Source organism: Pleuronectes platessa, chromosome 4, assembly GCF_947347685.1.
Source record: "Pleuronectes platessa chromosome 4, fPlePla1.1, whole genome shotgun sequence".
Lineage (NCBI taxonomy): Eukaryota > Metazoa > Chordata > Actinopteri > Pleuronectiformes > Pleuronectidae > Pleuronectes > Pleuronectes platessa.
Window position 1 is genome coordinate 7,885,009 of NC_070629.1, and position 27,723 is coordinate 7,912,731.

General features: G+C 41.8%; 2 protein-coding genes across 2 annotated transcripts; both read right to left on the reverse strand.

Annotated features, from left to right (window-relative positions):
* Window positions 1–1,868: 1,868 nt before the first annotated feature.
* mxd1 (MAX dimerization protein 1) lies at window positions 1,869–22,536 on the reverse strand. Its single transcript, XM_053420532.1, has 6 exons — window positions 21,614–22,536; window positions 20,853–20,952; window positions 12,121–12,150; window positions 7,443–7,557; window positions 7,128–7,284; window positions 1,869–6,038 (listed from the first exon to the last, which is right to left on the reverse strand). The coding sequence occupies exons 1-6, from the start codon at window positions 21,678–21,680 to the stop codon at window positions 5,842–5,844; spliced, it is 666 nt and encodes a 221-aa protein (XP_053276507.1). The 5' UTR covers window positions 21,681–22,536; the 3' UTR covers window positions 1,869–5,841.
* Window positions 22,537–23,270: 734 nt separating this feature from the next.
* snrnp27 (small nuclear ribonucleoprotein 27 (U4/U6.U5)) lies at window positions 23,271–27,700 on the reverse strand. The gene is made up of 6 exons (XM_053420533.1): window positions 27,485–27,700; window positions 25,543–25,678; window positions 25,102–25,199; window positions 24,890–24,969; window positions 23,951–24,015; window positions 23,271–23,583 (listed from the first exon to the last, which is right to left on the reverse strand). The coding sequence occupies exons 1-6, from the start codon at window positions 27,519–27,521 to the stop codon at window positions 23,529–23,531; spliced, it is 471 nt and encodes a 156-aa protein (XP_053276508.1). The 5' UTR covers window positions 27,522–27,700; the 3' UTR covers window positions 23,271–23,528.
* Window positions 27,701–27,723: the final 23 nt, after the last annotated feature.

Genomic DNA, 27,723 nt, shown 5'->3' on the forward strand with positions numbered 1-27,723 from the left:
ACTTTTTTTTTTTAAATCAAACAGAAATTATTTGAGCTTCTTAGCCATAGGATAGTTGACATTTTTTATATTTTTTGTCACACAACCATTAACCACACCATGATACAATCTAATGCCTCTAAAGGCCCTCTTGGCTACTCGTTCTTTATCCAGTTGGTGAGGCAAACTAACTTGTTCAAATTCTCTGACAGTAAAGCTGACCGCTTCTTTTGCACAATGTGTCCGGCGAGTGAGTCTGGTTTGGCGCATTCCACTTGAACGCCCCTCGCCGACCAACACATGCTTCGCATTGCGGTGGTTAGGCGGGTATTGCTACGGTGAAACGATAACGTCTTCTCGCAGAGTGTGCATATCACCTTGGTTTTACTGAATGTTCGATCTTTGTTTTTTTGGAACACGATCTTCCCGTCCAGAAGGTCCTCAGGTTCATCAGAATTATCCATGTTGTTTGTTTGAATGGCAGCTGCTGTCTGACTGCATTACGCCGGGTTCACACCGGACGCGGAAGCGACGCCGAAGCGTGGCGTAAGCGCAGCGCCAATCCTCTGGCTCCCATCCACTCCCATGTTAAACCGCAGCGCTGAACACACCGGAGGCTGAAGCGTAGCGTTGTGCCGCGGCTGCCTAGCGCCGTGAAGCGATCGTTTCGGCGTCGAGTCTATTTTTTCCGCTTGACGCGAGCACATCGCGACAGGAAACGCACTGAAAAATGATTTTAAACGATATAGATGACATATTTTATATGATATAAATGATCAAATATGCATCCCATACTTTGTATTCACGTTCTGTTGTCTTGGAGTTTTAATTTTACCACTTTTACCAACCACATTATTTAATGTCCCCCTCTGCCCATCCACTAGAGCCACACAAGCAGTGATAAAGATAAAAAAGAGAGAGGGGGGGCTACGTATTCTCCACATAGGCTTGAGTGGAAAATACGTAATTTACCCTCGACACCCGACATTTAACGGAGCAAACAGCGGAGAAGTTCTTCAACATGGATGACATTAAATTAATCATTGAAGTGGAGAAGTAACTTGAGTTGTTGATTCTCAGCATATGTTGTATAAAGACAACACCAAAAAAGACACATGCTGGGACGCTGTTGCTTAATGTTGGAGCAACAAGTAAGTATATGCTTGAAAAAAATGTTTAAATGCCGTTTTTACTGCAGGCTGATCACAGCAGAAGTATGTGATATTATTAGCAATGCGCGGCGCTTCGGCGTCGCTCCCGGTCCGGTGTGAACCCGAGTCGCCGCTCAGAGGCGGAGGAATTGGAAGGTCCTTCTGCGCATGCGTTCAATGCGTTAAAAAAAAACAACGAATTAATCCCGTAATTTAATCATAACGCGTTAACGCGTTATTTTTCACAGCTCTAATATATATATATATATATATATTGAAACAATTTTACAGCTGACAAGGAGTTGCAGAGCTCTCCATGGCAGAGGGAAACCTTTTTGTATCTTGCTCCCTTCCCCCTCAGCAGTCAGACAGCTCCAGACGGGATGTGGGATGCTTTTCATGGTGCCCATCCCCCTCATTCTTCTGTTTCTCTAGATTTGTTTGTGTTGGTTATTGAGCTGTAATCAGATGGCTGTGATCATAAAAACCTGGGATTTGGCCAGCAGACTAAACTGGGTGGTTGGTGAGAATCATATCCCAGTGGAGGCTTTCTTTCATCTGCTGCACAGAACCTCCTCATTACAGTCCATTAAACCCCCACTGCAACACCAAGATTATTCATTGTATGAAAAACTAGTTGGCTGGCTTCCTTTGTAAAAGCCTTAATTTGTTCTCAGAGTATAATTACAGAGCAAGCGAGTTTGTCCGGAAAGACAAATAAAGACGATGACAAGTTGGTAGGTAGGTAAACAAGGGTTTCAAATGTTTTATTCCTTTAATATCACTGACAAATATAAATTGCTGCTCCACAGTTGGTTTTCAAAGTTTTTTTTTCTGCCCCACATTTAAAGTGAGTGTCTAAATTCTCCAATTCTTAAAAAGTAGGTGCACAAAACGTCCACTGTTAAGTAATTGCTCAACATACAGACATTTGGCCTTTCCAAGAAGAAAGATGGCAGGCGACGACAGCGATGTTCATGGAGCTATGACGATGTGTTGTCTTGTGTGCTTGTGCATGTAGTTGTGTAATGCATGAGAGCACCATCAGCATCACAATGAAAAGGAATGACCTTTGTGATACATGTCAATATATCAAACTGTCATACATATCGTATAACTCTGTTAAGTCGTACATTTGTGTCTGTTTTAAGGCATTATCAGCCGCTTTGTATGAAGGGACAAAAAATTTGCTTAAACCAAAGCTATACATGAGCGGGATTTTCCCCTGATGCTGAAACCTGTAGCTTAAACAACTGGTCTGACTGTAGTGTTGTTCTTTGAGAGAGATTCAACACCTGCTTCTTAGAAGGCAGATGCTGAGAGCACCAGGGCTTCTGTCCAGGGGATCACGCACGCACCCACGCACACACACCTCACCTGCACCATGGAGGCCAACACAGCATGTGGAGAAGGGAGTCATGCTCACACACACACATTCAAACATGTTGATTGGCGGAAGACAAAAAGGAGAAAACTTGAGACCACCACATACAGAGATTAATGCTCAGGTTAAAACATGAAGTCTTTGTCAAGTGGACTTTTTTGCATTTTACTAGTAAACAAATAAACCGAAAAACCAGAAAAGAAACATTTTTTTAAACACCCACCCACTACCCCCCCACAATATTTCTCTCTGAAGACAGTGACGAAATAAACACACATACGCACAATCACACACACTGTATACACATGCACCCACTGACAGATGGCGTCTCTGCGAACAAATCAGCCCAGTCACACCTATTATATCGATACATTTTCCCTTCATCGCGCAGCTACACATTTTCCGATTCAAAAGAATCGATTCACAAAAAGATTCAAAAGAAAAACTAAAAAGAAAAACCAGCATTCCACAATAAATCTTACAATTAACAATATATATTTTTCAAATTTTCTTTTTTCATTTTTTTTGGTGTACCATTGTCATGCTCTAACTGAGTTTTACAAGTGGCAGTTGCAGAAGCAGGAGAGGCTTTGGCACCGTGCTGCACGGGTTGAGGACATCTGCATATAGAGAAAAGCTGCGAGCCTCTTCCCGCCCGCGGTGATTCTGACCCAAACAAGGGACTAAAATTTCACAGTGAGAGCAGCCAGTTTGTTGGAGGCTTCTTGGCGTGAAAATGGACGAAACGGGCAACATATTTTTGCCAGGAGTCATCACCACCCTCAACCTAGCCACCAGTTCCTCTCGCAAAATTTTAAAAGTTATACAGATTTTTTTCCCTATTATCCCTCCTTGAGGGGAAACAGCTAAAAATTAGAATCATCACATTTTACTTTTCAAGGAGCACTGCGCCGAAATCTGAACAGACACAAAAGCCTTGAGGCACAAGAGACCTCTCTAAATATTCTATAGATTGACTATGCTGTGCACAAAAAACTACACAAAGGAAACTCTCAATAAACCTCACAAGAAGAACATAGGCTATGACTAAATATATTTATATATATTAATCTATATATTTAGTATATCTAATAAATACATTTGTTGATAGACATAGAGATCTTTCTGTAAACTATTTACATTAAAATGTGTACTTTTTTTGCAGAAACAATAACTAGCTATCAAGGCAAGGCGGAGGAAAGAAAATCTGTGGTTATACATTTTGGTGCTCATCCGACGTGAATATAAAGAAAGAGGTAAACTTTCTCAGGCGACATCCATACTACTACGTTTATGTTTGAAACGATTTTGTCCACTCAAGTGTGCCCACACACACGCCTAAGAACGCATATAACACTATGAACACTAGGCAAGCGCATGACGATTTAAACAGGAAGGCATGGGTGTCCTTCTGGACACAGGAGTTGTCGCAGTTCACTCAAATAACAGTTGGTTTTCTTGCATGTAAACAGTTGTACCATTGTAAAATGCAGGATTTAACTGCAATACAGCTGTTAGCTAAGACAACAGGGTCAGCAACACTTGTAATTGATTATACATGTTGCGTTCTACACTGTTAGCTGAAGCTAATGCTGGTTGTATTCTTATGGAAGGGGTTCAGGCGAAAGGAGCCTGATGAGTCAGTGAAGGCAACATCGTGACCGAAACAACCAATCAGCAACTGTTTTAGAGTGTCCACGTCATCATTTTCAAACATCTATGTTTCTACCCTTCCAGATTAATAATGCTGTGCCGGAGTTTTCAAACTAAAACGGGGCCACCAGCACTTTTCTAAAACTCCAGAGTAGTGTGGATGCCAGGTGTATTTGTAGCAAAGTTGGTGCATTTAAACAAAAACGTAGTAGTGTGGATGTGGCCACAGCGTGTTCCAACTGAAGAGTCAAAGCCGGTCATTTTGTTGGGTGACTCCCATCTTCTCAAACCTAACTCTACCCATCCTAAGACATTGGCAAGAACATTCGCCCCATAAAATAATACTCTCATTCTCCCCTGCCTGTCCTTTCTACATAGTGGAATGTGCTCCAGTCTCATGACTGGTCTCAGTAGGTGGGTTCTTCACTTCTTTAAGGTGAACAGGGCAGTGAAGAAGAACAAGTGTACAAACATGTTCCAGAACTTGCCAAAAATATCCCAGCATTCCACCTGGTGGTGGCTGGTGTTGTTTTTTGTTAAGTTTCTTAAATCTGCCAGTGACTCCTGTCGTTGCCAGGCTCAAACGTGAGAAAAACACATATGATAAAAGGATGCTTTAAAAACGCCACCATCATCAGAGAGAGGCAGAGAACATTGAAACCACCCCCTAATCCCTCCCAAATACCCCAGCCCTTAACAATCTCATGCTGCACAAGTTTTTTTGTTTGTTTTTGTGTAACTTTCCCTTCTGAACTGCAGACGTGGACATAAAATTACAGGATAGTTACTCGATTTCCTGCGAAAACCTTGGTACAAGGGACGTATTGCTGTCGGCCCCGACAATTTAATTTAGTGTCCACAAAGTCTGCTGCACCACACAGCAGGGGCAGCCAACTGACATGTCTCAAACACTCACTTATGATAACAGCTGCAGTGAGGGGGCCTTTATGTTTTTAAGAGACAGTGTTTGAAAAAGATGACACAGTTTTACAAAAAGCAATTTTAAGTGCAAATCACCAAGCACCGATGGTTGACTGGTGAGCAGGGTGTTGAAAAAAACCCATCTCATGTCAGTGTCACACCTCGGGAGGGTCTCTGTCTCAATGGACAACAAGGAGCGATGGAGGGGTGTATGTTTGTTTGGGTATGTGTTTGTGTGTGTTATGTAAGCGTGCGTGTGCGTGTGCGTGTGTGTGTGTGTGTGTGTGTGTGTGTGTGTATGTGTGCGTGTGAGAAGTTTGGGTGAAATCTCGTTCAGTTCTTCCTATGGCTCTTGAGGCATAGAAAAAGAGGCAGTGGGATATTGTGTGGTAACATTCTCTGGCTGAAAGTTGTGGTTCTGACAAAGGGGGGGACGGATGGAGGTGGAGTGTCTTTAAAATCCCACTCATTTGATTGGTGCAGAGTGAGTGACCGCTGATGACGGCTAAATATAGGCGGGTGTCTTAGGGAGGAGTTGCAGCCCAAATAGAAACCTCCGTGGGGACAGGAAGTCTGCAGAGGCCTGAGTGGAGGAGAGGCCTCGGACGTGGGTCAGTCCTGGAGGAGAGGGAGCAGGGAGGAAAGAAAGGAAGGAGGGGTGAGGTCTGAGCAGGACAAGGAAGTCGTGAGAGCATCTTGGGACGGGATTGGCTGAGGGTAGGAGGTGGGTGCTGGGTCTGTGACCAGTGCTGTTTATAGGCTGCAGCCCAGCTGCTTGGCCATCTCCTGAGTGTCCTGCAGGCGCAGCAGGCTGGCGCTGGAGTAGCCCTCATCGCTACAGCTGCTGCGCAGGCTGCCTCGCTCGTCTCCTGAGTCGCTCACGCTGCTGGTGCTCCACTCCAGGTCACCCAGCAGGTAGTCTGTCTCCTCCACATCCACGTCCAGGTCCTCTGTTGAGGTACAAGGGGGCAAAACAACAATGTTTCAGAATGAGAGGAGATTCTGACCGTGGTCAGACGCTATTTGTTGTTCTTTTGTTTTTTAGCAAGATTATGGGAAATTACTGGACGGATCAGGAAACTTGGTAGAAGGATGTAATATCTTATTTAACAGTGTATTTTATTTCCTCACTTTGGAAAAGCTGCAACTAGGTGATGTATTAGCTCCACTACTCCACTTTGAAGGAAACAATAGTTCTAACAAAACTTGAACTAAAATCTCACAGGGAGAGCAACCATTTTGTTTTGAGATTTGTATGCATGGGGATAGACAGCTGGGCAACACAGTTTTTCCAGATAAGACACCATTGCCCTCAACCTGGTCACCAGCTGCCTACACTTTTAAGTTAGTGATGATAACACAGACACAGACCTATGAGATAAAAGCTCATAGCCTGGCTCATTCTGAATGCAACGGTAACTTTGTTGAAAGCATCTATAAAGAACTCTTGTTCTTTAAATACGATGACTGTTTAATAGATGGAGTGTAGTCTTAATATTTACCAGGACACACATCTATCCGTTACAATTGAACTGAGTTGTTACTTATAAATGTTTATATTTTTATTTTGACTAATTACAGAGAAGTCCACACTAGAAAGGTTTTCAATGGTTAAATAACCTTTTGTTGTCATCAATACAAACTTAGAGGACATCAAATGTATTTGTCTCTGCCTGACTCCAGAGGGCTATAATAAATCCTTCTAGTTTTTAATTTCCTGCAAACATCCCCACTATCACCACAGCCTTTTCATGTAACTTCCACATTATCAGATTTATAGGGCAGCTAACGACAAGATTAAGGGCTCCAGGCAGTTTCTCACCACACTGTAATATTACGCACAATCTGTGAGTAATTACATTAATACGAACTTTTCATAAATATCTAATCCACTGCGAAAACACAGATGACCACAGTAACATGTTATTCTTTATGAGCGGTGGAGTAGAATAGTTCTAGTTTTTGAATGCGCCTGCTCCATCAATTATTTTATGGAGAGACATGAGTATATTAAGTCTGTGTGTCTGTGTCAGGCTCACCCTGGTCAGAGTCGGACTTGTCGGACACAGTGGAGCCGGTGCTGTCCATCCGGGTCCTCTCCACCCCCAGGTGTTCCAGGCGCCTCCTTAGGTGTCTCTGCTCCCGCTGTAGCTGCTCTACGGTGTGCTGAGCTTTCCTGTCGCTCTCCTCCAACCTCTGCCGGGAGCAAAGAGGGGGAAAAAAATACTTTAGGAGAAACTGTCTGAAATCTAAGACATTTCAGTCACTCCAGCACCCAATACTAATGCATTTATCCACCACAGCTGTTAACACGCTGCACTGATTATTAGGTGAATACACACGCACACACACACCTTGATGTGATCTTTGGCCTTCATCAGCAGGCTGAGGGTAGTGTGCTTGTTAGCATCTTCTCCCAAGGGAACAAGGGATTTCAGTCGCTCTAGACACAGCCTTAGATTTGCCCGTCTGGAAAGGAAGGAGGAAACGGAGGGAAAAATCTGTCAAATCACATTTACTTATTTCTTTGTCAAAGATACATCTAAATACAAGCATGTGTGAAAGTTTATTCTTTAACATTGTAAGTACAATTAAGAACGAACGCACGTACTCGAAGATATGTGTAGTTATGCGCTTCAGGCATGTTAGTATGAATGAGGATTAAAATGAAATGAAAATAGTTTTCAAATGAAACTAACCAATATGGATATAGCCCTAGTATCAGATTTCTCACAAAAAATGAACAAGAGTTCCCCTTAATGCTACTTCGGGGTCAAGAGGTACAAAAGAAAATAGAACTGTCACCCAACAGTGTAAAAGTGAGATGGCCATGTGAGGTTATTTATCTGAGACCATCTCATGTAGTCTACTCCCCGGAATGCTGGCATTGTACCATTATTACATCATGTTGCTAAATAGGATGTTTCGAGCAGCAACGTACAAATCTTCCCTTCACAGGAAGAATCACAGAGACGTGGTGCAAGATCATCTGTGACATATGTCCACATCTGAACTGGACGTTCCATACACACACATCCCCTTTTGAATTTCTCATGTCTACTCCATCTCCTCCAGTATCACTCTCAGCCTGCAGCCTTGGCAGCTGGTAAGCTGGTCTGGTGGGTGTTTCTGACCACTCGACCCCGTTGTTACACAACACACACCTCCAGCTTCAGCCTAGGCAGAGTGTGTACGTGTCTGTATGCCTGTGTGTGTGGCTGAGCGAGTGGGCGTGTGAACGTCAGCCTCTTTCTGAGAGTGAATGTAAAAATGTTATTTTGGCAGTTGAGGGCTGGCTGGATGAGCTGTTAATTTATTATATGCTGCTGCTATAGGTAATCCTGATGAACGCGTCACTACCATAGAGAGTTTATTTAAAATTGTACATACCAAGAGAATAGACTCTTTTGAATATGGCCACAGGACATACAAAAATAGATTCTTAGCCCATGGCCTTTTAAAAAACACACTCGCACAAAGCAGTGTTCAGCAGCTGACACCAAGAACTTGTTTGACTCAGTGCAAAGGGCACACCGACTGTTGATACATAACTTGGAAATGCTCTGGCTTGTGTTGCTATGACATAATAAGGGATCAGCAGGGCTAGATAATGTTTGTTCAACAACATTGAAGAGCAGCGGACTCATGAAACAGACTGGGTCAAATGGCGTGTGAGTGAGAGGAAACGCTGCAGGCGTGGCAGTAGCACACAGTGCTATTTCCGCAACAGGTTATTCTGGTTCAGTGTGACTTCAGTGCAGTGTGTCAATGTATGTGAAGCTGCAGGTTTGTCTGCTTATCAGCCTATGGCCATGGTCTATATTTCTCTGATCAAATGTCACACTCTTTACGTACGTCAGACCGGTCTCAGTGCAACTGTTTGCCTTAAAATAATATCCGTCTTTTTTTGCAGAAAACAGTAGCAGCTGAGTCTCTACACAGTTTCTCCAGAGGATGTACAGTGCCTTGCATAAGTATTCACCCCCCTTGGACTTTTTCCCATTATGTACTGTTACTAACTGGAATTCAAATAGACTTAAATAAACTTTTTCCCGTTTGATCAACAAAACATGCATAGTACTTTGGAGGTGCAAAATAAATTTTATTGTGACACAAACAATAATGAGAACAAAAAAGTTGACATCTGTTGGGTGCATAAGTATTCACCCCCCTGTGTCAATACTTGGTAGAACCCCCTTTCGCTGCAATTACAGCTGCAAGTCTTTTGGGGTATGTCTCTACCAGCTTTGCACATCTAGAGATGGAAAGGTTTGTCCATTCTTCTTGGCAAAAAAGATGAAGCTCAGTCAGATTGGATGGAGACCGTCTGTGAACCGCAATCTTCAAGTCTTGCCATAGATTCTCTATTGGATTGAGGTCTGGGCTTTGACTTGGCCATTTTAAGACATTAACATTCTTTAATCCAAACCATTCCTTTGTAGCTCTGGCTGTATGTTTAGGGTCATTGTCCTGCTGGAAGATGAACCTCCGCCCCAGTCTAAAGTCTTTTGCAGACTGCATCAGATTTTCTTCAAGGATCCATCTTTCCCTCTATTCTGACCAGTTTCCCTGTACCTGCTGAAGAGAAGCATCCCCACAGCATGATGCTACCACCACATGTTTCAGTTGGGATGGTGTGCTCAGGGTGATGGGCAGTGTTGGGTTTTCGCCACACATAGCGTTTTGCATTGAGGCCAAAAAGTTCAATTTTGGTCTCATCTGACCAGAGCACCTTCTTCCACATGTTTGCTGTGTCTCCCACATGGCTTCTGGCAAACTCCAAACGGGATTTTTTATGGATCCCTTTCAACAATGGCTTTCTTCTTGCCACTCTTCCATAAAGGCCAGATTTGTGGAGTAGACGACTAATAGTTGTCCTGTGGACAGATTCTCCCACCTCAGCTGTGGATCTCTGCAACTCGTCCAGAGTAACCATGGGCCTACTGGTTGCTTCTCTGATTAATTTTCTCCTTGTCCGACTCTTCAGTTTGGGTGGACGGCCTCCTCTTGGTAGGTTTGCGGTTGTGCCATATTCTTTCCATTTTCTTATGATGGATTTTATGGTGCTCAGAGAGATGTTCAAAGCTCTGGATATTTTTTTATAACCTAACCCTGCTTCATATTTCTCCACAACTTTATCCCTGACCTGTTTGGTGAGCTCCTTGGTCTTCATGATGCTGTTTGTTCAGTAATGATCTCCAACAAACTCTGAGTCCGTCACAGAACAGGTGTATTTATACTGAGATTAAATTGCAAACAGGTGGACCCTATTTACTAATTATGTGACTTGCAAATGTGACTTGTGAATGCAATTGGTCGCACCAGATCTTTGTTAGGGGTTTCACAGTAAAGGGGGTGAATACATATACATAACACTTTTCAGATTTTTATTTGTAAATAATTGTGAAATCCATGTAATATTTCCCCCCCACTTCCAAATGATGCACTATTTTGTGTTGGTCCATTACATAAACTCACGATGAAATAAATTTTAATCTGTGGTTATACCATGACAAAATGTAGAAAAGTCCAAAGGGGGTGAATACTTATGCAAGGCACTGTATATGTGTGAATGCATCCGAGCATGTGCATGTGTGAAAGGGAAGCAGCTCAAGAAGATGAACACAAAGATGTGAACTTTTCTAACAACCTTTATGAGTGTTTAGTAATAAGGTTCAACGCCATTGTCTATGTGCTGCCAACTTAAACAACTGACCTCACTTGGCTTTGCTCGCACTCGGTCACCATGAGTCATTTATTATCTGCCTGTGATGGGTTTCTATCATCAAGTGAGAAACTGGCTAAAGGCTATGATTATTCTCAAGTTTATTACAACCACCAGTGGTCATAATTTTCAACTCACTCACACACAAGCATGCAAAGGGCTAAATCCCAGGCACAGGCCTCAGTTGCCATATATTATTCAGGCTGACCACTAAGCTGCTGCTCTGGGTCAACTATCAGAGGCAGGATGTAGCTGAGAGCGATGCAGGCTCAGACAGGCTCACACAAAGTAAGATTCATCTTTATTTTTTTTCATATTCAGCTTCGGACTGTTAGACTTGATTAGTTTTTTTCCTTACTTTCACAGTTTTAAAAATGTTCAAGGTTTTATGTTTTTTCACAGATTATAATGAGCGTGTATTTTAAAGAATGTTAAGCCTCATTGTGCGTGAACATCACTCTAAACTTAAGCTGTTCGTCCTAACACCGAAATCGCACCCTCTAACCCATAAATTTACATCAAATTAGAAGTGTGTGTTTTTTAAGGCTATATGACTATTAAAGCAAAGTGATTTACAGAATTTGAAATAAAAGCATCTGAGAGACGCGAGTATCATCCAACTGAAATACAAACGACGTTTTGCTTGTGTACAAACTTTGGTGATCACAGTTTGTGATCTGAATCTATCGACAGACTGTCTCACTCCGTGAGAACGAATTTTTCACCCTCACTATGGCAACCTTAACTACAGCTGCCTATACGCAGATGATAAATATTTAGTAAACAGCCTCACACAAAGAAACACACACACATAAGACCTGTTTTCCTGTTATGAAATTGAATTTCTGCATCCACCTATGGTGTTGTACTATTTGTACAATGTTTCATTGTATCTCATTGTTTTTACTTTTCAAAAAACACATTAAAACCAGAGCTTTTGTATTTAGATATTACATGTAAGCATTTGTATGTCATTTCCATTGTTTATTTAATTTTCCATGTTAAAATGATTAGTTATTATTCACTACGGAGCTATTTTGTTTACTTTTTCTTTTAATCATTTTACTAATCCTGAATATGAAACACAAAAATGAATTGAATATTGTCCCACTATGAACATATTTTCTTTTGATATGAGTAATGTACTAACAGTTGAATAATCTGATATGACGAGATACTTTCCATCGACAACCCATGATTTAAACACTTCCATGGCAACAGTGGGGGAGGGCTTTTCTGGTGTGTTATGAACTGAGGAACAGCACAAACACACAATAACATACACAAACAAAGACATTTTAACATACCTGTTCTTTTCCATTTCATTGTGTGTAGACCTGTGGAGATAAAACAAAACACAGATGAGAAAATGACAGCACACATAATAACATGGTGACTGATTGAAGAGTGCAAGATTTCCCCTCTGTGTGTGTGTGTGTGTGTGTGTGTGTGTGTGTGTCTGCATGTGTGCGTGTGTCTGCATGTGTGCGTGTGCATGAGATCACTGCAGTCCAAGGTCTTACTGCAGGGGAGTGAGAGAGCAAGAGAAAAGGATGTGTGGGGGTTCATGATTATTCAGAACAGTTGACAAAATAAGATTCTTGGAAGAAAAGGATAAGACTTGATAATCTGATGCCCGAGGCTTACACTACGCATTTGGTAGGACAACACTACCAAATGTGTGATGAGGAGACCAGGAGTAAACACAGTAATAGTAACCAGAAACAATATACAGTAGCCTCTGTGCTTAGGACCATGCCCCTCCATGTTGACCTTACATGTAGCACTGAGTGGGCTGGGGGAAGAGACAGTGCTGAAGGTAAACACAGAGAGAGAGGGGTAGAGCGAGAGCGAGAGCGAGAGAGAGAGCGAGAGAGAGAGAGAGAAAGCAGAGAGGATCCCCTCTGCATTCCTGGAATCTCCACCACCTAAACCTACTGATCCTCCCACCCTGGATCCTGAAATAGACTATGCACCTTCAGCTCTGCAAGACCCTAGGCTGTCACCGCGCCATGGCCAAGATCCTCACAGGACTCTTTAGCTCACACTCACAGACATACACACATTTGACATAATATATTCCGTAGCCCGTTACCCATCCAATTCATCTGTCGAACCCTAACTCAAAGATTAGGAATAGTGGTCTAATCTAAAGCCTTAACCCTCAAACAAACCCTTGACGCTGTGAGGACTGGACAATATGACCTCCGTCAGGGTACAAGAACACACACAGATACACAACTTCATTCACCTCCACGATAGGTAACAAACTTTCCAGACTAAGCTCCACTATTCCAGTGCAGGGCAGACTGCCGCTGGTGACATAACAGCACTAGAAGCGGAATGATCCCAATTTATTCAGGCTTGATTTCAGGCTATGGGACGACTCCCGCCTCCTGCCCTCCCCCTCGTCTGACCCCCACATACTACCTCAAACACCCACAATGCATCAATATATACTGATATTAAATATTGCTGAATACGGATAAGATACTTCATTGCGAGTAATGTGTAATAATGGATGGGTTTCTTTAAAACCATATCAGTACATTTAATTACAATCCTGGTCTATCAATTAGACAAGAGGATAATGCAAATTACACTAAATCACCATACTATTATAATATCACATTTGCTGGGAGTTTTTCTCTCCACAGTTGCAAAGTGTTTGCTCGTATATTGGAAAAAATTAACTAAGCGTGGTTGAAACTATTTTGTATGTGGAAAGTAAGCTTTTGCATCCCTGTTTAAAGACTTTTATGGTCTGAACTGTTTATGACCTGAAAACTGCCAGAGCCTTTTGCCACTTAATTACCAACCACAGGAAGGAGTGTAAGTGTGTGTTTACTACATGAGGCAGAAATTTCATCAACACAAACACTTTTCCCCTGTGAACTTTCTGGACATTTTTCCTGCTGTATTCTTACATGGGCTCACGTGGACATTTTACTTGGGGGTTGGCAAATGTCATTTGTGTTCTCAAATTCGGCCCTAAAGACGATGTTTTCATGCATGTACTGCAACTCAAAACTTACCTAGACATTATCAGGAAGAGGCAAATGTCTGAATTAGTTGGGTTGGACATTAACCACACAGCAGCTCTCTCGAATACCGTCTGCGTAATGTCCTACTGAGCCCATGTGTGCCGTGCAATTCACTGTGAGAGAGTGGGCGTGGTGATGACGTTTCTATCACGAAACCAAAAGATTACAAATATCACAATACAAAATGTTACTATTTGTGCGGCCTATGATTTTGCATCCTGCTCGCTCTACCAAGATGCCGCCCATCATCTAGACCAAACAGAGTATATGCATCGTGCATCCTGTTGTGTGCTACATGTGTGAAAGGGTAACTGCGGACAACCTGACTCTCCCGACTTCCCAATTTCACTCATGAAAATGGCTGAAGATTTACAAGTGCACCTTTGTACAGGCTTGGTATCCAGCTCAGATTATACGCTGATATGATTCCACAATTAACCTGTTTTTCCCTTTTTTTTTATTTTGCCTGATGTAAAGACGCCATTTGCCTGCGGTGGAGGGGTGTGTGTGGGGGGTATGAGTCTCTATCTATGTAATGGAGGAGCTGGTGCTCTCCACTGACTGCCAAGAGTAGGACAGACACATGGGGGGAGAGGAGGTGAGGAGAGAGAGAGCAAAAGCAAGAAGGAGAGAGGGATGAGGGGGAGGGGGGAGTCACTACAACCGACTCACTACATATACACACCAGCAAAAGCACGGTGACGACCCTCCCCCACTACTCACACATCCATAGCACGAGGAAACAGCAGAAATTGGAGGGGCTTGTATATACTGGGTCGAATGACTTCAGATACACAGAAGGCTGCCTGTCCTACATTTCAATTATTAACAGTAACATAAAAAAATTCATTCTTCTGTGGTAGAAATCATGTTGGTCGAGGGATTAAAGTCAAGACCCAACATCATAGCAGACAACATCAAATCATCAAGACTCTGCAAACTCCTCTGGTTCTGCTGCCCTTAAACACTGATGAGTAATAGCTGATAAAGTCTTCACAGCTGATGGGGGGGGGGGGGGGGGGGGGTTAACCTAACCTTGTAGTTAAACAATGGTTGAGTAAATGTTTTCCAGCTCTCAAGCTGCAAACAGCTTGAGAACCTAGAGCAGCTCGACTTTAAATAGAAAGCGATGCCCATATTTTCTTCACCAAGCACCTCTAAAAATGTAGCGCCAAGTAAGCATGTGAAGACATGACGCTGGAGGCAGGTATGTTCTTGCAGTGTACTGGCTTGTGTGTCACTAAGCTTGCCACTCATGCTTCCCCAACCGTTGCGTGTCTTACAAAGCAATTCCGTGCCAGAACACTAGGCGGAGTAATGCTTTTTGTCGAAGACGACCTGAGAGATGCCTTCTTTCTTCTTCATCGATTGTTTATTTACATAGCTACTGCGGCTCCTTGTAGCCTTTTTCAGGCGGACAAATACGCCAGTCAGTGACGGGTTATACAAGTGGACATACTTTCGGATCTCTTCTGGCAAACGCTCTTCTATTTGGTCCATATTCATTCTTCTCAATCTCCTGTTGTTTCTGCCTGTATTATGGGGCATGAAACTGGAAATGCAGCTCCAGAAGGGATGTAGAGCAGACCAATCACTGCCTTGCGGGCTGAGTGAGTTTGCGGAGCTTTGCCGTAAATTTTAGAAAAGTGGGGCAACGCCCGTCAGCACGTAAGAAGGGATACATAAGCACGTAAGGGACCCGGAAGGGCTCTTGCGCTTACGGGCCCGTGAAAACGCAGAAGCATGTTTCAGGCTAGTTGTCTGACACGGACGAGGGGAGCGCAAACACCGGAACCGCGGCCAGGCTAGCCAAGTTAGCACGGAGCTACCTGTGTATCACGGCGACGTCAGTCCCCTCAGAGCGGGTTTTTCGGCGGCTGGACTGACGGTCACCAGGCTGCGTTCGTGTCTGACCCCAGAGCATGTTACATGCTCATCTTTCTCAACACAAATCAGTAGGCAGGTGCTGAAATTGTATGTGAGTTACTGGTTATTTTTATGAAGCTTTCTCGACTCGGTACCTTGTTTGATAGTTTTGAGTTACATTTGTTAAAACCTGTCAGACCTAAGTATTATATATTTGCAGTTGTTGTTAACATTATGTTTTTTTAAATTATTATTATTTTATTTTGGAGGGGAAAAAAACGAGGGTCAGTTGTGTTTAGTAGCACCGGCTTCTAGCTGTCGGCTCCGCTGCTTAAGATTACGGCAGCGCATATTTTATTAATCTTGTAATAAATATCTCAATGACGAAACACGCTTTTTTATTCACTGCATTTTAATCTAGTTTATGAATAGTGAATTTTTGAACTTGAGAATATTAATGATTAATCAAAAATTCGTCATTAACTCTCCCGACGATCGACAAAGACAATTTAATCGAACGCCCATCCCTACGTAAATATTAGGGCTGCAAATCATTCATTTTCAGTGTGGATTACTTAATTTGTATTATTCAGTCTATAACATGTCCTAAAAAGTTAGCAAAATGTGTCAAATATTGTTCAAGGTTTTTAAATGTCTTCTTTGACAAACAGTCTAAACCCCAAGAATATTTACAATGATATAACAAAGAAAGAAGTATTTTTAGTGGAGAAAACTGAAAAGGATTTTTTTTCTGGAATTTGTGCTTGAAAATCACAAATTCACTTGAACAATTAGTGGATTTATCAAGAAATAAATAATCTATCAAGAAAAAAAGAGAAAAATTACATCACATGACTTTGGCCTGTTGATGATCAGAATAAACAAGCTATTTGAACCCTCACTTTGGACCGAGGGCGGATATTATTGACTGTACTCTGACAAACTGTGTAGACCAAAGATTAACTGAAACAATTTTCAACTGATCGGGTGATGAAAATAATTGTGCAGATGTACATTGTAAAAATCGAGTGTGCAAATGTGAATATATAGAATAGAAATGTGTAAAACAGTCTTGTAACTGTAGACCTGAGGACAAAATAGCTGGATATACATTAGGTTATGTTGGGTGACACGCCTATAAATCAAACTACTTATGTAACCATTTCCATACTTCACCTCATGTGCTCTATACATTGGATACTGAACTTGGCATCAAGCCATTTTCAGCTCAGGGAATGACGCCGACCAACTAGTTTGTACGTGCACTTGTTTGACATGTTTATGGCTCTTCTCAAGGGCCAACGCTCGAAGACAAGCGTATCATGACAAGAGAGTTGGAGGATGTCTTAGTAGCTCAAATGGGGATAATCGATCAGTTGATAGCAGGTAGCTGTCAAAATCTATTTTGTCTGATCAAATTCCGGACAAATCACAAAGTTGGAGACACAGAGTCTAGACGGTGCAAAAAGGGGGCTGTGGTTCAATATTGTGGTACAAACATGTTGCACATAAACTGCCCGTGTTTAGCTGTCCTGTAACAGGTGTGTGCTGCATATACGCTGGGTAAGCTGAGGTAAAAAGGCTAAATATACACTCCTGATCAAAATCTTAAGACCAGTTAAAAAATTGCATGAATTTGCATTTTGCACTGTTGGATCTTAGGAAGGTTCTAAGTAGAGCTTCAAAATGCAAAAAGAAGAAATGGTAACAAGAGACCAAAAGTTGTGAGCAGGCAATTTATTGAAAACAACAATTTAACTCAAATAGGCTGTTCATCAGCTGATCAAAAGTTTAAGACCACAGCCTTTAAAAGCCAAAATCTGTGCAAAAATTTGGATTCCATGTCATTTCCTGTCAAGTAATCACACTGTGAAGATCTCTTGATGGCAAAGGCAAAAAAGCTCACCGTCTTTAAACGGGGTAGGATTGTTGAACTGCATAAACAAGGCCTCTCACAACGTGCCATCGCTGCTGAGGTTGGACGCAGTAAGACAGTCATTTTGCATTTCTTAAAAGATCCTCAGGGTTATGGAACAAAAAAATCAAGTGGTAGACCCCAAAAAAATCTCACCGGCGCTGAGCCGGAGGATCCGAATGGCTGTCCGTCAAGACACGGGACGATCCTCGTCCCAAATTAAGGCCATTACTGGTGCTGACTGCAGCCCCATAACCATCAGACGGCATCTGCGAAGGAAGGGCTTCAAAAACAAGAAACGTCTTCAAAGGCCACGTCTCCTTCAACGCCACAAAATTGCCCGTTTAGACTTTGCAAGGGAGCACCAAACATGGGACATTCAAAAGGTGGAAGAAAGTTTTATTCTCTGACGAGAAAAAATTTAACCTTGATGGTCCTGATGGCTTCCAACGTTACTGGCATGACAAGGAGATGCCACCTGAGATGTTTTCTACGCGGCATAGTGGAGGGGGCGCCATCATGATCTGGGGTGCTTTTTTCTTCAATGGAACAATGGAGCTCCAGGTTGTGCAGGGGCGTCAAACAGCAGCTGGCTATGTGGAGATTTTGCAGCGGGCATCCCTCATGACTGAGGGCCCTCGTCTGTGTGGTAACGACTGGGTTTTTCAGCAGGACAACGCTCCAATTCACAATGCCCGTCTGACCAAGACTTTTTTCCAGGAGAATAACATCACTCTTTTGGACCATCCTGCGTGTTCCCCTGATCTTAATCCAATTGAGAACATTTGGGGATGGATGGCAAGGGAAGTTTACAAAAATTGACTTCAGTTCCAGACAGTGGATGCCCTTCGTGAAGCCATCTTCACCACTTGGCGCAACATTCGCACTAGCCTTTTGGAAACACTTGCATCAAGCATGCCAAAACGAATTTTTGAAGTGATCAACAATAATGGTGGAGCTACTCATTACTGAGTCAGATTTTGACACTTTAATTTCTGTTTTAGGAGGTTTCTTTTTTTTTTTTTTTTAGCTGTGGTCTTAAACTTTTGATCAGCTGATGAACAGCCTACTTCAGTTAAATTGTTGTTTTCAATAAATTACCTGCTCACAACTTTTGGGCTCTTGTTCCCATTTCTTCTTTTTGCATTTTGAAACTCTACTTAGAACCTTCCTAAGATTCAACAGTGCAAAATGCATATTCATGCAATTTTTTAACTGGTCTTAAGATTTTGATCAGGAGTGTAAACCTGTTTATAATCTATACTGTATGTTCCCGACAGGATTATATCCATACATGAGATCGCCAGAGATAGGTATTCACTCCACTGGAGGGTGGATGATGACAGTGTGGCCGACATTCCTGATGTGGTTTCAAGCAAGTATACAGTTAATCTGAATGGGTTACTTTGCATTATCTGACTGGCTGCCACTCTACTACTCGTGTTATTCTGGTGCAATGAGGCATTTCATGCTGCTGCCACTGAATATGACATATACGCCATGATATCAATTATCTCTCTCCGTCTACCCACACTCGGCTGTGTTTTTGGCCATCACCCATTTTCCAGCACTTTTGGGTCCAGCTAAATACCGGTGCTGTATCTACTGGAGAAAGCAAGTCTCCTAATGGCAACTTTTCCACCTCAGACATGCATTAATCTATTTCTTTAGGTTATATAGAATATAGTTTCACCAGCACAGCCTTTGATTACAGAGCTGCCTTTAACGCACACTGAAATAATTGCATCACATAATTGATCAGATAAGACTATGTTTTTCTTCATTTTCTGTCTCCATCCTGAGTAAAACTCTGCACACTGTTGGGTGTGAAATCTCAGGAGATCAGGAGTATCAGAAAAAACAGCCGGCACCAATAATCATGGCATGGTCAACGTCATATATCTGTCCTTGTATTATTGATGTACGGAATTCAGGTTACAGCCTCTGTGGGTGCAGCAGTGTCGACTGAGGTGACTTGAGCTGCCGAGAGCTGCAACCTGAAATGTTTTCTGCAGTCACCTTGACTGTCCCAGTCTGCCTGACACCAGACTGATGTTTGGTGCCGTCAGTCAAGCTTCAAACAAGACAACAGCGAGTTCAAATGTGACCTTACACCAACAAACTCACACGTACAAATGCAGCCATGGCTCTAAAAGCAAAATCATTTTTTTCTGTAGAGCTATGAATAAGGGGAGGAGAATTAGGTGAGGGGTCTTAGCAGACAGGTGGTAAATTCCTACCTTTTTTTCTAAAAGCCAAGGCTTCGACATCACAGTGATTTGTACAAAACTGGTGTGCATATTACACTGTGCAGTCTGTGACACAGCCAGTTATAGACTGTCCTCCACATACTTTAAGTTGGATATGCACACAGTGAATACAGTATGTAGACTAAATTAGGGTCAGGGTTCGTATGCTTTATTACCTAGGAATATGTGTAGAGAACCTCTAAAAGCTGATAGTCATCAGCGGATGAGTATTTCCTCTAAAACAAATGACTGAGGTTGGAACAGTGTGAGAATTTTTTAGGAATAACATGACTCAAGCTTACAACTTAATTTTTTATTTTTAAACGGTTAATTTAAGTAACCTTCGATGTGGGTCATGAGTTTAATTTTGTATTCCCATTCCCATTGTGGAAACTTTTGCTCTACAATATTGGCTCCATACAAAACAAAGGGAGAATTAGTATAGATGACTATGATATGATATAACATATTAAATTTTGGAAATGTTGTTGCTCCCTACAGGCTGAATTATTGAAGACTGCCCAGTGAAGCCAAAGGTTTGCATCCAAACCACTCAGCCAATGATTCATGAGCATTTATGTGAAATTTACCTCAGGACATAATTATCTAGAAAATGGACTTAAATTATGTGCAGGTCGATACACATTTCCAATGTGTGAAACTTTGAAAAAAATGTAATCAAGTTTAAAACATTTGAAAACTCAAAGGTTTGACCATGATCACATTTGAGATGGCATCCATTCAAAATGTCCTCAAATTATACACAGAATAACGGATAAACAAATGTGCTTTTATTAATTAAAATAACTAATTTGCAGATGAAACCTAAACACCATCTGGGAACAATGGAATAACCTTCTGCGTGTGGGGGCACACTGGAAGTGGGAGAATGCTTGGAGGCTTGTTGATGAGCTGAGAAAAAATTAAGTGTGTAGTTTTTTTTGGCCAAGAGGAACAGCTTTTACCTACTACTTGTATTTTTCTTGCTTTTGCTTTTCCTTTTCAAGCTTTCCCTCTCTCCACTGCTGATGAAGGGTGGCATGGAGGCATAGCAGTGTTCTGCTCCTGCAAGGAAATTAACAACATAGTGGTCACATGTCCTGATATCTGGCAATGCACAATGTGGTGTTACAGCAGCACGTTGATAAGGAGCCAAACCGAGAATAGAAAGATGATCAAATGAGCCACATTTGATCTTGATCCTTTAGGCATTCTATGGCAGTGTGGAGAAGACATGCAATGAATGGATTTCATGCAGTATATGTATCCTGTATTTTCTCCCCTCAGCCTGCACAATGATGTCATCTTGAACTGGAATAAACCCCACTAGTGGACCACAACAGAAGGAAAGGAGGGGCCTCCATAAAAACAATGTCTCCCTGCACATTTCACTGTATTTGCCACATATGCATGCATTCTTTCACTATCAGAATTGAAAATGCAAGTGTGCGTGTTTGCACATATGCATATAATATGAATATTGATTAGCACCTATCTGGGGTAAACGATGGATTCTGATGCATTGTGTGAAATACTGTAACATTTATATTTTAAATGTGCAGCCTGACTATTTATATGAAAGATAAAATGTTTTCTAAGCAGGTTTCAAAATGACAGGTGCATAAATAGAGTGTGATTTTAAGGAGATGGGGGGGGGGGGGGGGTGCTGCAGGTTATCTTTTTAACATAGGAAACAGATCCTGGTAAACAACATAAAATACTTTACCTCTTTCCCTGCGCTCGAGGTACTCGGCTGCTTCGATCAACATCTGCACCATTCCGATTGCCGCCATTTTCAGCAAAAATACCGATAATAATGTAACAGTCCGATGAGGGATCCCGTGGCTGCACACAACCTGCTCCCCCCACTGACTCTGACGCTCAGCTGGCCGCTCGCTGCTCCTCGACTGACCGCTTCCTAAAGGCGAGAGGTGACGGTGAGGAGTCCGCTCCTGCAGCGGGTCAGACGGGCTGATTCAAAGTGCAATGCACCGGTGAGGTTGGAGAGACAACCAGGTTTTGCGTCCTCGGTGATGGCCGATGAATGGATTCGATGTTAGCTGGTGCTAGTTGAGGCTGATGCTAACACTTATGCAGTTGTGACAGCTTTAGAAAAACAGAGTTAGCTTAATATTGTTTGGCTAGCTCTTCAAGAGAACGCGTCTTGTTGGCAAAAAACAACAACCAAATAAGCCTTGTTTGATAGTTAAAAAAAGAAAAACAAGTCGAGTATCATTGAGGATACGTTCTGTTCTGTTTTAGGGATCAAATAAGTTGGCTAATGTTTGCGCTCGTGACAGATTGTCAGAACCACGGTGAAAACGCCTGCCTGGCTCGGTTTGAAGAGTGAGGAGACACGAGCGTCGCTGTCTTGTTGACTTGCCTGAGGTGAAATGTCAGAGAAAAACAAGCTCGCTGTCATTAAAGTTACACCGACGCTGTCATCCACCCTGCTCGGCTACGTGTCTAGGCCGCTTGTTAGTTTTAGTGCTGGTTTACCGCAGTTCAAGCGTGACACGTCTCGCTGGTAACTCAGAGAGCGACTGACATCAGCGACAGAAACAGGCTGTTTGTCAAACTGCATCCAAAACACAGGCTTGTTGATCTGGCGAGCTACTGTACTCCACCACAAAGCTCCTGTGTGCCGCGCTGACATTGGATGCCGGATTTGACAACTTGAGCTGCTATTGGCTGCTCGAGCCGTCAGTCATCAGGAGGGGGTCTACGCCGACTGCCACTGTGGCTTCTCTTCAGCCATTTTGGTTCCAATTCCCATCCGGGAACAAGGCACCAGCAGAGCCGCAATGGCGACAGTTTCTGCGTTAGACACCGCTGCTTCGTGATTGGCTGCGTTCTAAAAATCTCGTTTCTCATTGGCCGCGGTGCCCACGAGCTGGATCAACAACGCCTGCTGCCGATAGAACGCACACCCCTCTGCCATGCTGTTTCCCGGTGTATGGCAGCGATTGGCTCCCGTAGTGTTGTTTGTCTTATTTGTTCATAGGGGATTGGTCAGATTCACATGCTCGATTTCTATTGGTCCTGTTTTTTGTCCTTTCACAAAGCGTCTCCCCGCGCATGTGCACTGCCCAAAGCTTTCAGAAACATGATCACAGCGGAAAGCTGTGATGAAAACCCTATTCAAATGACACGGATGTCCAGCTTTACCCAGGACATTAACGAAACTGGGACGGATATGGAATAATTTACATTGGACTACATTTAAAAGTGGATTGGAGACCAGCTTATAGAGCACAATTGTACAAAACCTGATTAACTCATGCAGCACAAAAACACACACCCAACCAACATTTTAGTATTGGAAACGTTAGACTTTGTGAATGTGTTGAATTTGCATTGTTATATACACAAACACACACACATTTTATAGTCAACACCTTAAAATGCTTTTATTTCAAGTTAAACAACACTTCAACAACATAAAGCTCCAAACATTTTGTCCTGTAGTTACTCAGCTCAGCACTATTATTTACATACGTGTTTACTGGCAAAAAGGCGTGTATAGAATTGTTGCACCACGCAAAACAGGTGACGAACAGGTAACAGCACAATCTGAGCCACTGTGAGAGCAGGACAGAGGTAAGCTTCTTCCTGGGTGTCGCACTGAGTGTCTGATACTTTCAAGCGATGAAGTCCAGTGGTCTGTTGAATCCACCTTTTCTGTTCATGTACTGCCTAAAAAAAATATGCAAAGAAAACATTACATCACTGTTACCCTCGCAACACTTGCAGATTACATCATCGAGCACCAATGGGAGAGCCGGGATCTCTGCATAGAAACACCTGCTGAGGCGATTGGCTACAGTAATGGTGGATGATGCCGAGAGTGCTCGCTGTGAGGGGCTAAAAAGGTGACGTTTTATTCAGCCACCTGACAACAACCAGGCTGCAGAAAATAACTTATCAAATAATTAACAACATATCACTATATTGAAAAACCAAGGCTTATGAAATCTGTCCAAACTGTATGGGCTGATAAAAAAATACAGCTACAAACAGTTCTGTACTGTTAAAGCCTTTTTTGGGGTTGTTGTTTACGCACCTGTATTTTCTCTTCATGGACACATTGATGGCGTATGCATTCACTGATCCATCCGTTTTCTTCCCCTGTTAAAAAAAACAAAAGTGCTGCGTCTCACATTTCACATATAAAAAAAAACCTCACATCACAGCTAGTTATAAATTACATTATTTACAGGATTCTGTCTCTGCTCTTCTTCTGCTGCTTTGCTAAACAATATGCTTATAAAACTCATTTATTAGGAAAGTTTAAAAGAGCCTTACAAAAATGGAAACATACAAAAGGGACCACAAGACTACAATTTAGAGCTGAATTAGTAAAAAAAAAAAATACAATGCAATGAATGCTTGATTTGCTCATTAGAATTTAAGATTATGATAGTATTTAATAAACATAATAAAACCAAGGAGAATATTTCAAATATCCAACATGAATTTATAATACTTATGAGTAGCCACTGACAAAACCTCTACTTCGATTTGTCTAGGAACAAATGTTTTAGTCCTCAATTGCTAAACTCAGTATTACCCTCAGATTCATATACCTGCAGCTGCTTCATCCGGACACCTTTCCAGTTACTGATTCAGCAGCAGTGAGGATTTCACAGTGAAGGAGTCGCAAGCAAGTGACTTTATTGATAAGTGTTATATCAGCCCAAGAGATCTAGCTTGTTGTTCAGTAGATGTGGTTCGAAATAAGCAATTTTACAATTTAAAATCCCTTCTATATTTCAATATAGGATGTACAGTCAACAGCCTCCAAAACAAACAAAGGCTGGTGGTTTATCAACTGTAGCTGATGTTCACGCTGTGTTTGTGGAAATTTATATCACAGTGGATGAACTATTACATTGAATAGACTCCCAGAAACATACACATTTGTATCTCAGCTGAAGAATGCAATGAACTTGCCCTGCACCTCCTTGTTGCTGCTTAACACAGGACACCTCTGTATTCTCACCTTAGTTGTATTGAAGGAACCAAATCCCATCTGTTTCATCATCTCAATTTCTTCCTCTGTTTTCCCCTCCATGTCTTCCTCTGTTTAAAAAAAACAACAACACATTGAATCTATTCTAAAAACATAAATGTTGAAGTTGAAAATGTGCAGAAAGCCAAATTCCCAGGCTTAGTTCATGTGAAAATGGTATGTCATAATAATATTGATTATACCTGAAATCTGAACGGACTTCCCTGGCTTTTCCTTCGAATCTTTGTCTTTTTGGCTCGTAGGAGAGAGGGAGGCGGAATGATGACGTCGAGAAGGAGACCTGCAGATGGAACACACAGATGGCTGCAGGACGAGTTATCACAACTACTGAGGGCAGACGTGTCTGCAACTGAAGCGATTCATGGTTTGTTTGAATCATTTCAGGTTGCAGATAAACGTGCTTGTCCACAAATGGTAAAAAGAAACCTAAATATGTATAACACAATTTGAAAGACTGATTCAGCATAGAGAATACCTTAAAATTTGTATCGAAGATGGCAAACTCCAAAATTTGTTTTTTAAAGACATTTGTAAATAATCAATTGCAATTACTTATGCCATAAACCTAACAGGAGAGCCCACATAAAACAAATAAAACCTATTTGGAACTTGGAAAAACTCACCTCGAACGCCTCCTGGGAGGAGACCGTGAACGACTTCTGCGCCTCTCTCTGTCCCGATCTCGAGAACGAGAGCGTTCTCTCTCCCTTCGCCTTCGTTCACGGTCCCGTGACGTTGACCGGGAACGTCTTCTCTCTGCTGGAAAGTTGAAATAAGATCATAATTTAAATGATGCCACAGCTTCTTGCGATTTTAACTGTAATCATGGCATATTGTCAGCCACAACCTGCAACAATTATTTCTCTACATAAAGGATGTTTAAATATTTTCTTTTTAAGTTTTGAATTAACCATGTAACTTAACTACTTCACTTGAAGCTAATGCATCCTATGTTAGTGCGGTATGATCATTTTCTCACATCAGACATATAATTCAAATGTCTATCACAAGGCATTGGGATTAAAGCTAGATGACCGACTAAATCTGGAAAGAACATTTTCTAAAGCTAGCAATACATTGTTCAGATATAATCCTTATTGATGATACACATACAGATAGGCCTCACACATTATTTACATGTGGTTTCTGTGATGTGATCACGAGTGGACAGCTATAAGGGCCTGCATTAACCCCTGGCATTAAAATGTGGCCCTGTATGAGTCATATCAGATCTCACCTCTCTGCTCTATACGATCAAATGTTTCGGTTCATGAAAACCAAGTTATGTAGTATTTTACTTAATCTGAGTACACAGGTTTGTACGGTGTCACTCTGTCTGTGTGTGTATATGCATGTGTATCTGTGTACGCACTAGCAAGAGAGAGGGAGGTATAGAGACGAGTCACGCGAGTCTGAATAAATATTGTGCAGCCATTGCTAAAAGAATGTGGTGGCATGTGGCCCAGACCAGCTCCAAATGTGTTCTGGCTTGATCGGATCTATATCTGATCTGAGTGCGTTCACACCGGAAAGTTGAGCTGTCCACTTGAGATCAGATCACAAAAAACACATGTTATTAATACGAGGTGTGTACTGGGCCCTTGGGGAGGTTTGATCAATAACGTTGATCTTGAAATGTGGTCCAAAAGGGAGTCAAGAATATTCAACGCGATATCTGTTGTAATAAATATGAAAAAAAGTATAATATACTGATAGATTTCACTCAAAGTTTGATTCTTGAACCCATATCGGACATATTGATATTGTTTTCTGTTGTGTGTCAAAAAATGAGATCTTATTTTACAGAATTAACGTTGCAGGGAAAAAAAATGCTTTGTTTACATTTCATGTAAAAACATTAATGTTGCATATACTTGGTTGTATTTGAATTTTATAAATAGTTAACTTTAAAATAGCAAGGCACACAGCCCCCAAAATCACACATCGGTCGGCTCTCCTCAAACCACTGCTAAGGGTCTTTGATGCCAGAACAACCCAAGAGGCAAAATTATAAAAATTTGAAGATTAGTAGTACAAATAAGATTTATTTACAATAATTTGTGATGTTACCCTAGATTCTGGACCTAATAAAAGAGTCTTGGAATAACATTTTCAGGGGCCAAAGAACTCAAAAGTTCCAAAACTAAACAAATAATTGTGAATATCATACAGGATTTCCTTTACACGTGTTAACTTACACTGCTTATGTGGAGACATAATGGCGCTTGCCAGTTTCCTTTAATAAGACGATATATATATATATATATATATATATATATATATATATATATATATATATATATATATGTGCGTATGTTTCCGCTGGATTTTCAGCAAATTTCCCATAAGGCCTACACTGTAATAGGGTCATGTGATTTTGAGTAACGTCTTTAGATACCATACAGTTGTGAAGTTGATGGTGTAAAGACTGGGTTAAGAAATTATATTAGTTCATTGACAAATTCTCAGATACGCATTGGCTTTGTTCCTGTGTGAAAACGTCAATAGCTAGCTCCTCGTACGTCGGTGTAACGTTAGCTAGATTAGCTACTTGTAGTTTCTTACCTCGTCTTGCTGGACTGCGGCTCCGGCTCCTGCCCATTTTACAAACAGCTCAAATGTGTCCCTTTGACAAAGAGGAGGCACCGAAGACAAACCGTTTTGTTCGAAATATTTCAATTGTGGTCCGTTTGGATTTTGTTAACGCTAATCGCCCTTATCAGCGAGTGTGTCTTCCATGTTTGGTAGACGAGTTTCCGGTGACTTTTCTGCGTTACAGCGCCCCTAACGAGCTGGAGGCGATA

What these genes read in the sequence shown, in the direction of transcription:
- mxd1 (XM_053420532.1), bottom strand. Translation starts at nt 21,680, where the DNA reads ATGGCGGCAATCGGAATGGTGCAGATGTTGATCGAAGCAGCCGAGTAC. An exon ending in CCTCGAGCGCAGGGAAAGAG is followed by an intron (nt 20,953 to 21,613) that starts GTAAAGTATTTT and finishes ATTTCCTTGCAG; the next exon opens with GAGCAGAACACTGCTATGCC. An exon ending in AATGAAATGGAAAAGAACAG is followed by an intron (nt 7,558 to 12,120) that starts GTATGTTAAAAT and finishes CTTCCTTTCCAG; the next exon opens with ACGGGCAAATCTAAGGCTGT.
- snrnp27 (XM_053420533.1), bottom strand. Translation starts at nt 27,521, where the DNA reads ATGGGCAGGAGCCGGAGCCGCAGTCCAGCAAGACGAG. An exon ending in CCGCAGTCCAGCAAGACGAG is followed by an intron (nt 25,679 to 27,484) that starts GTAAGAAACTAC and finishes TCAACTTTCCAG; the next exon opens with CAGAGAGAAGACGTTCCCGG. An exon ending in GTTCCTTCAATACAACTAAG is followed by an intron (nt 24,016 to 24,889) that starts GTGAGAATACAG and finishes TTTTTTTAACAG; the next exon opens with GGGAAGAAAACGGATGGATC.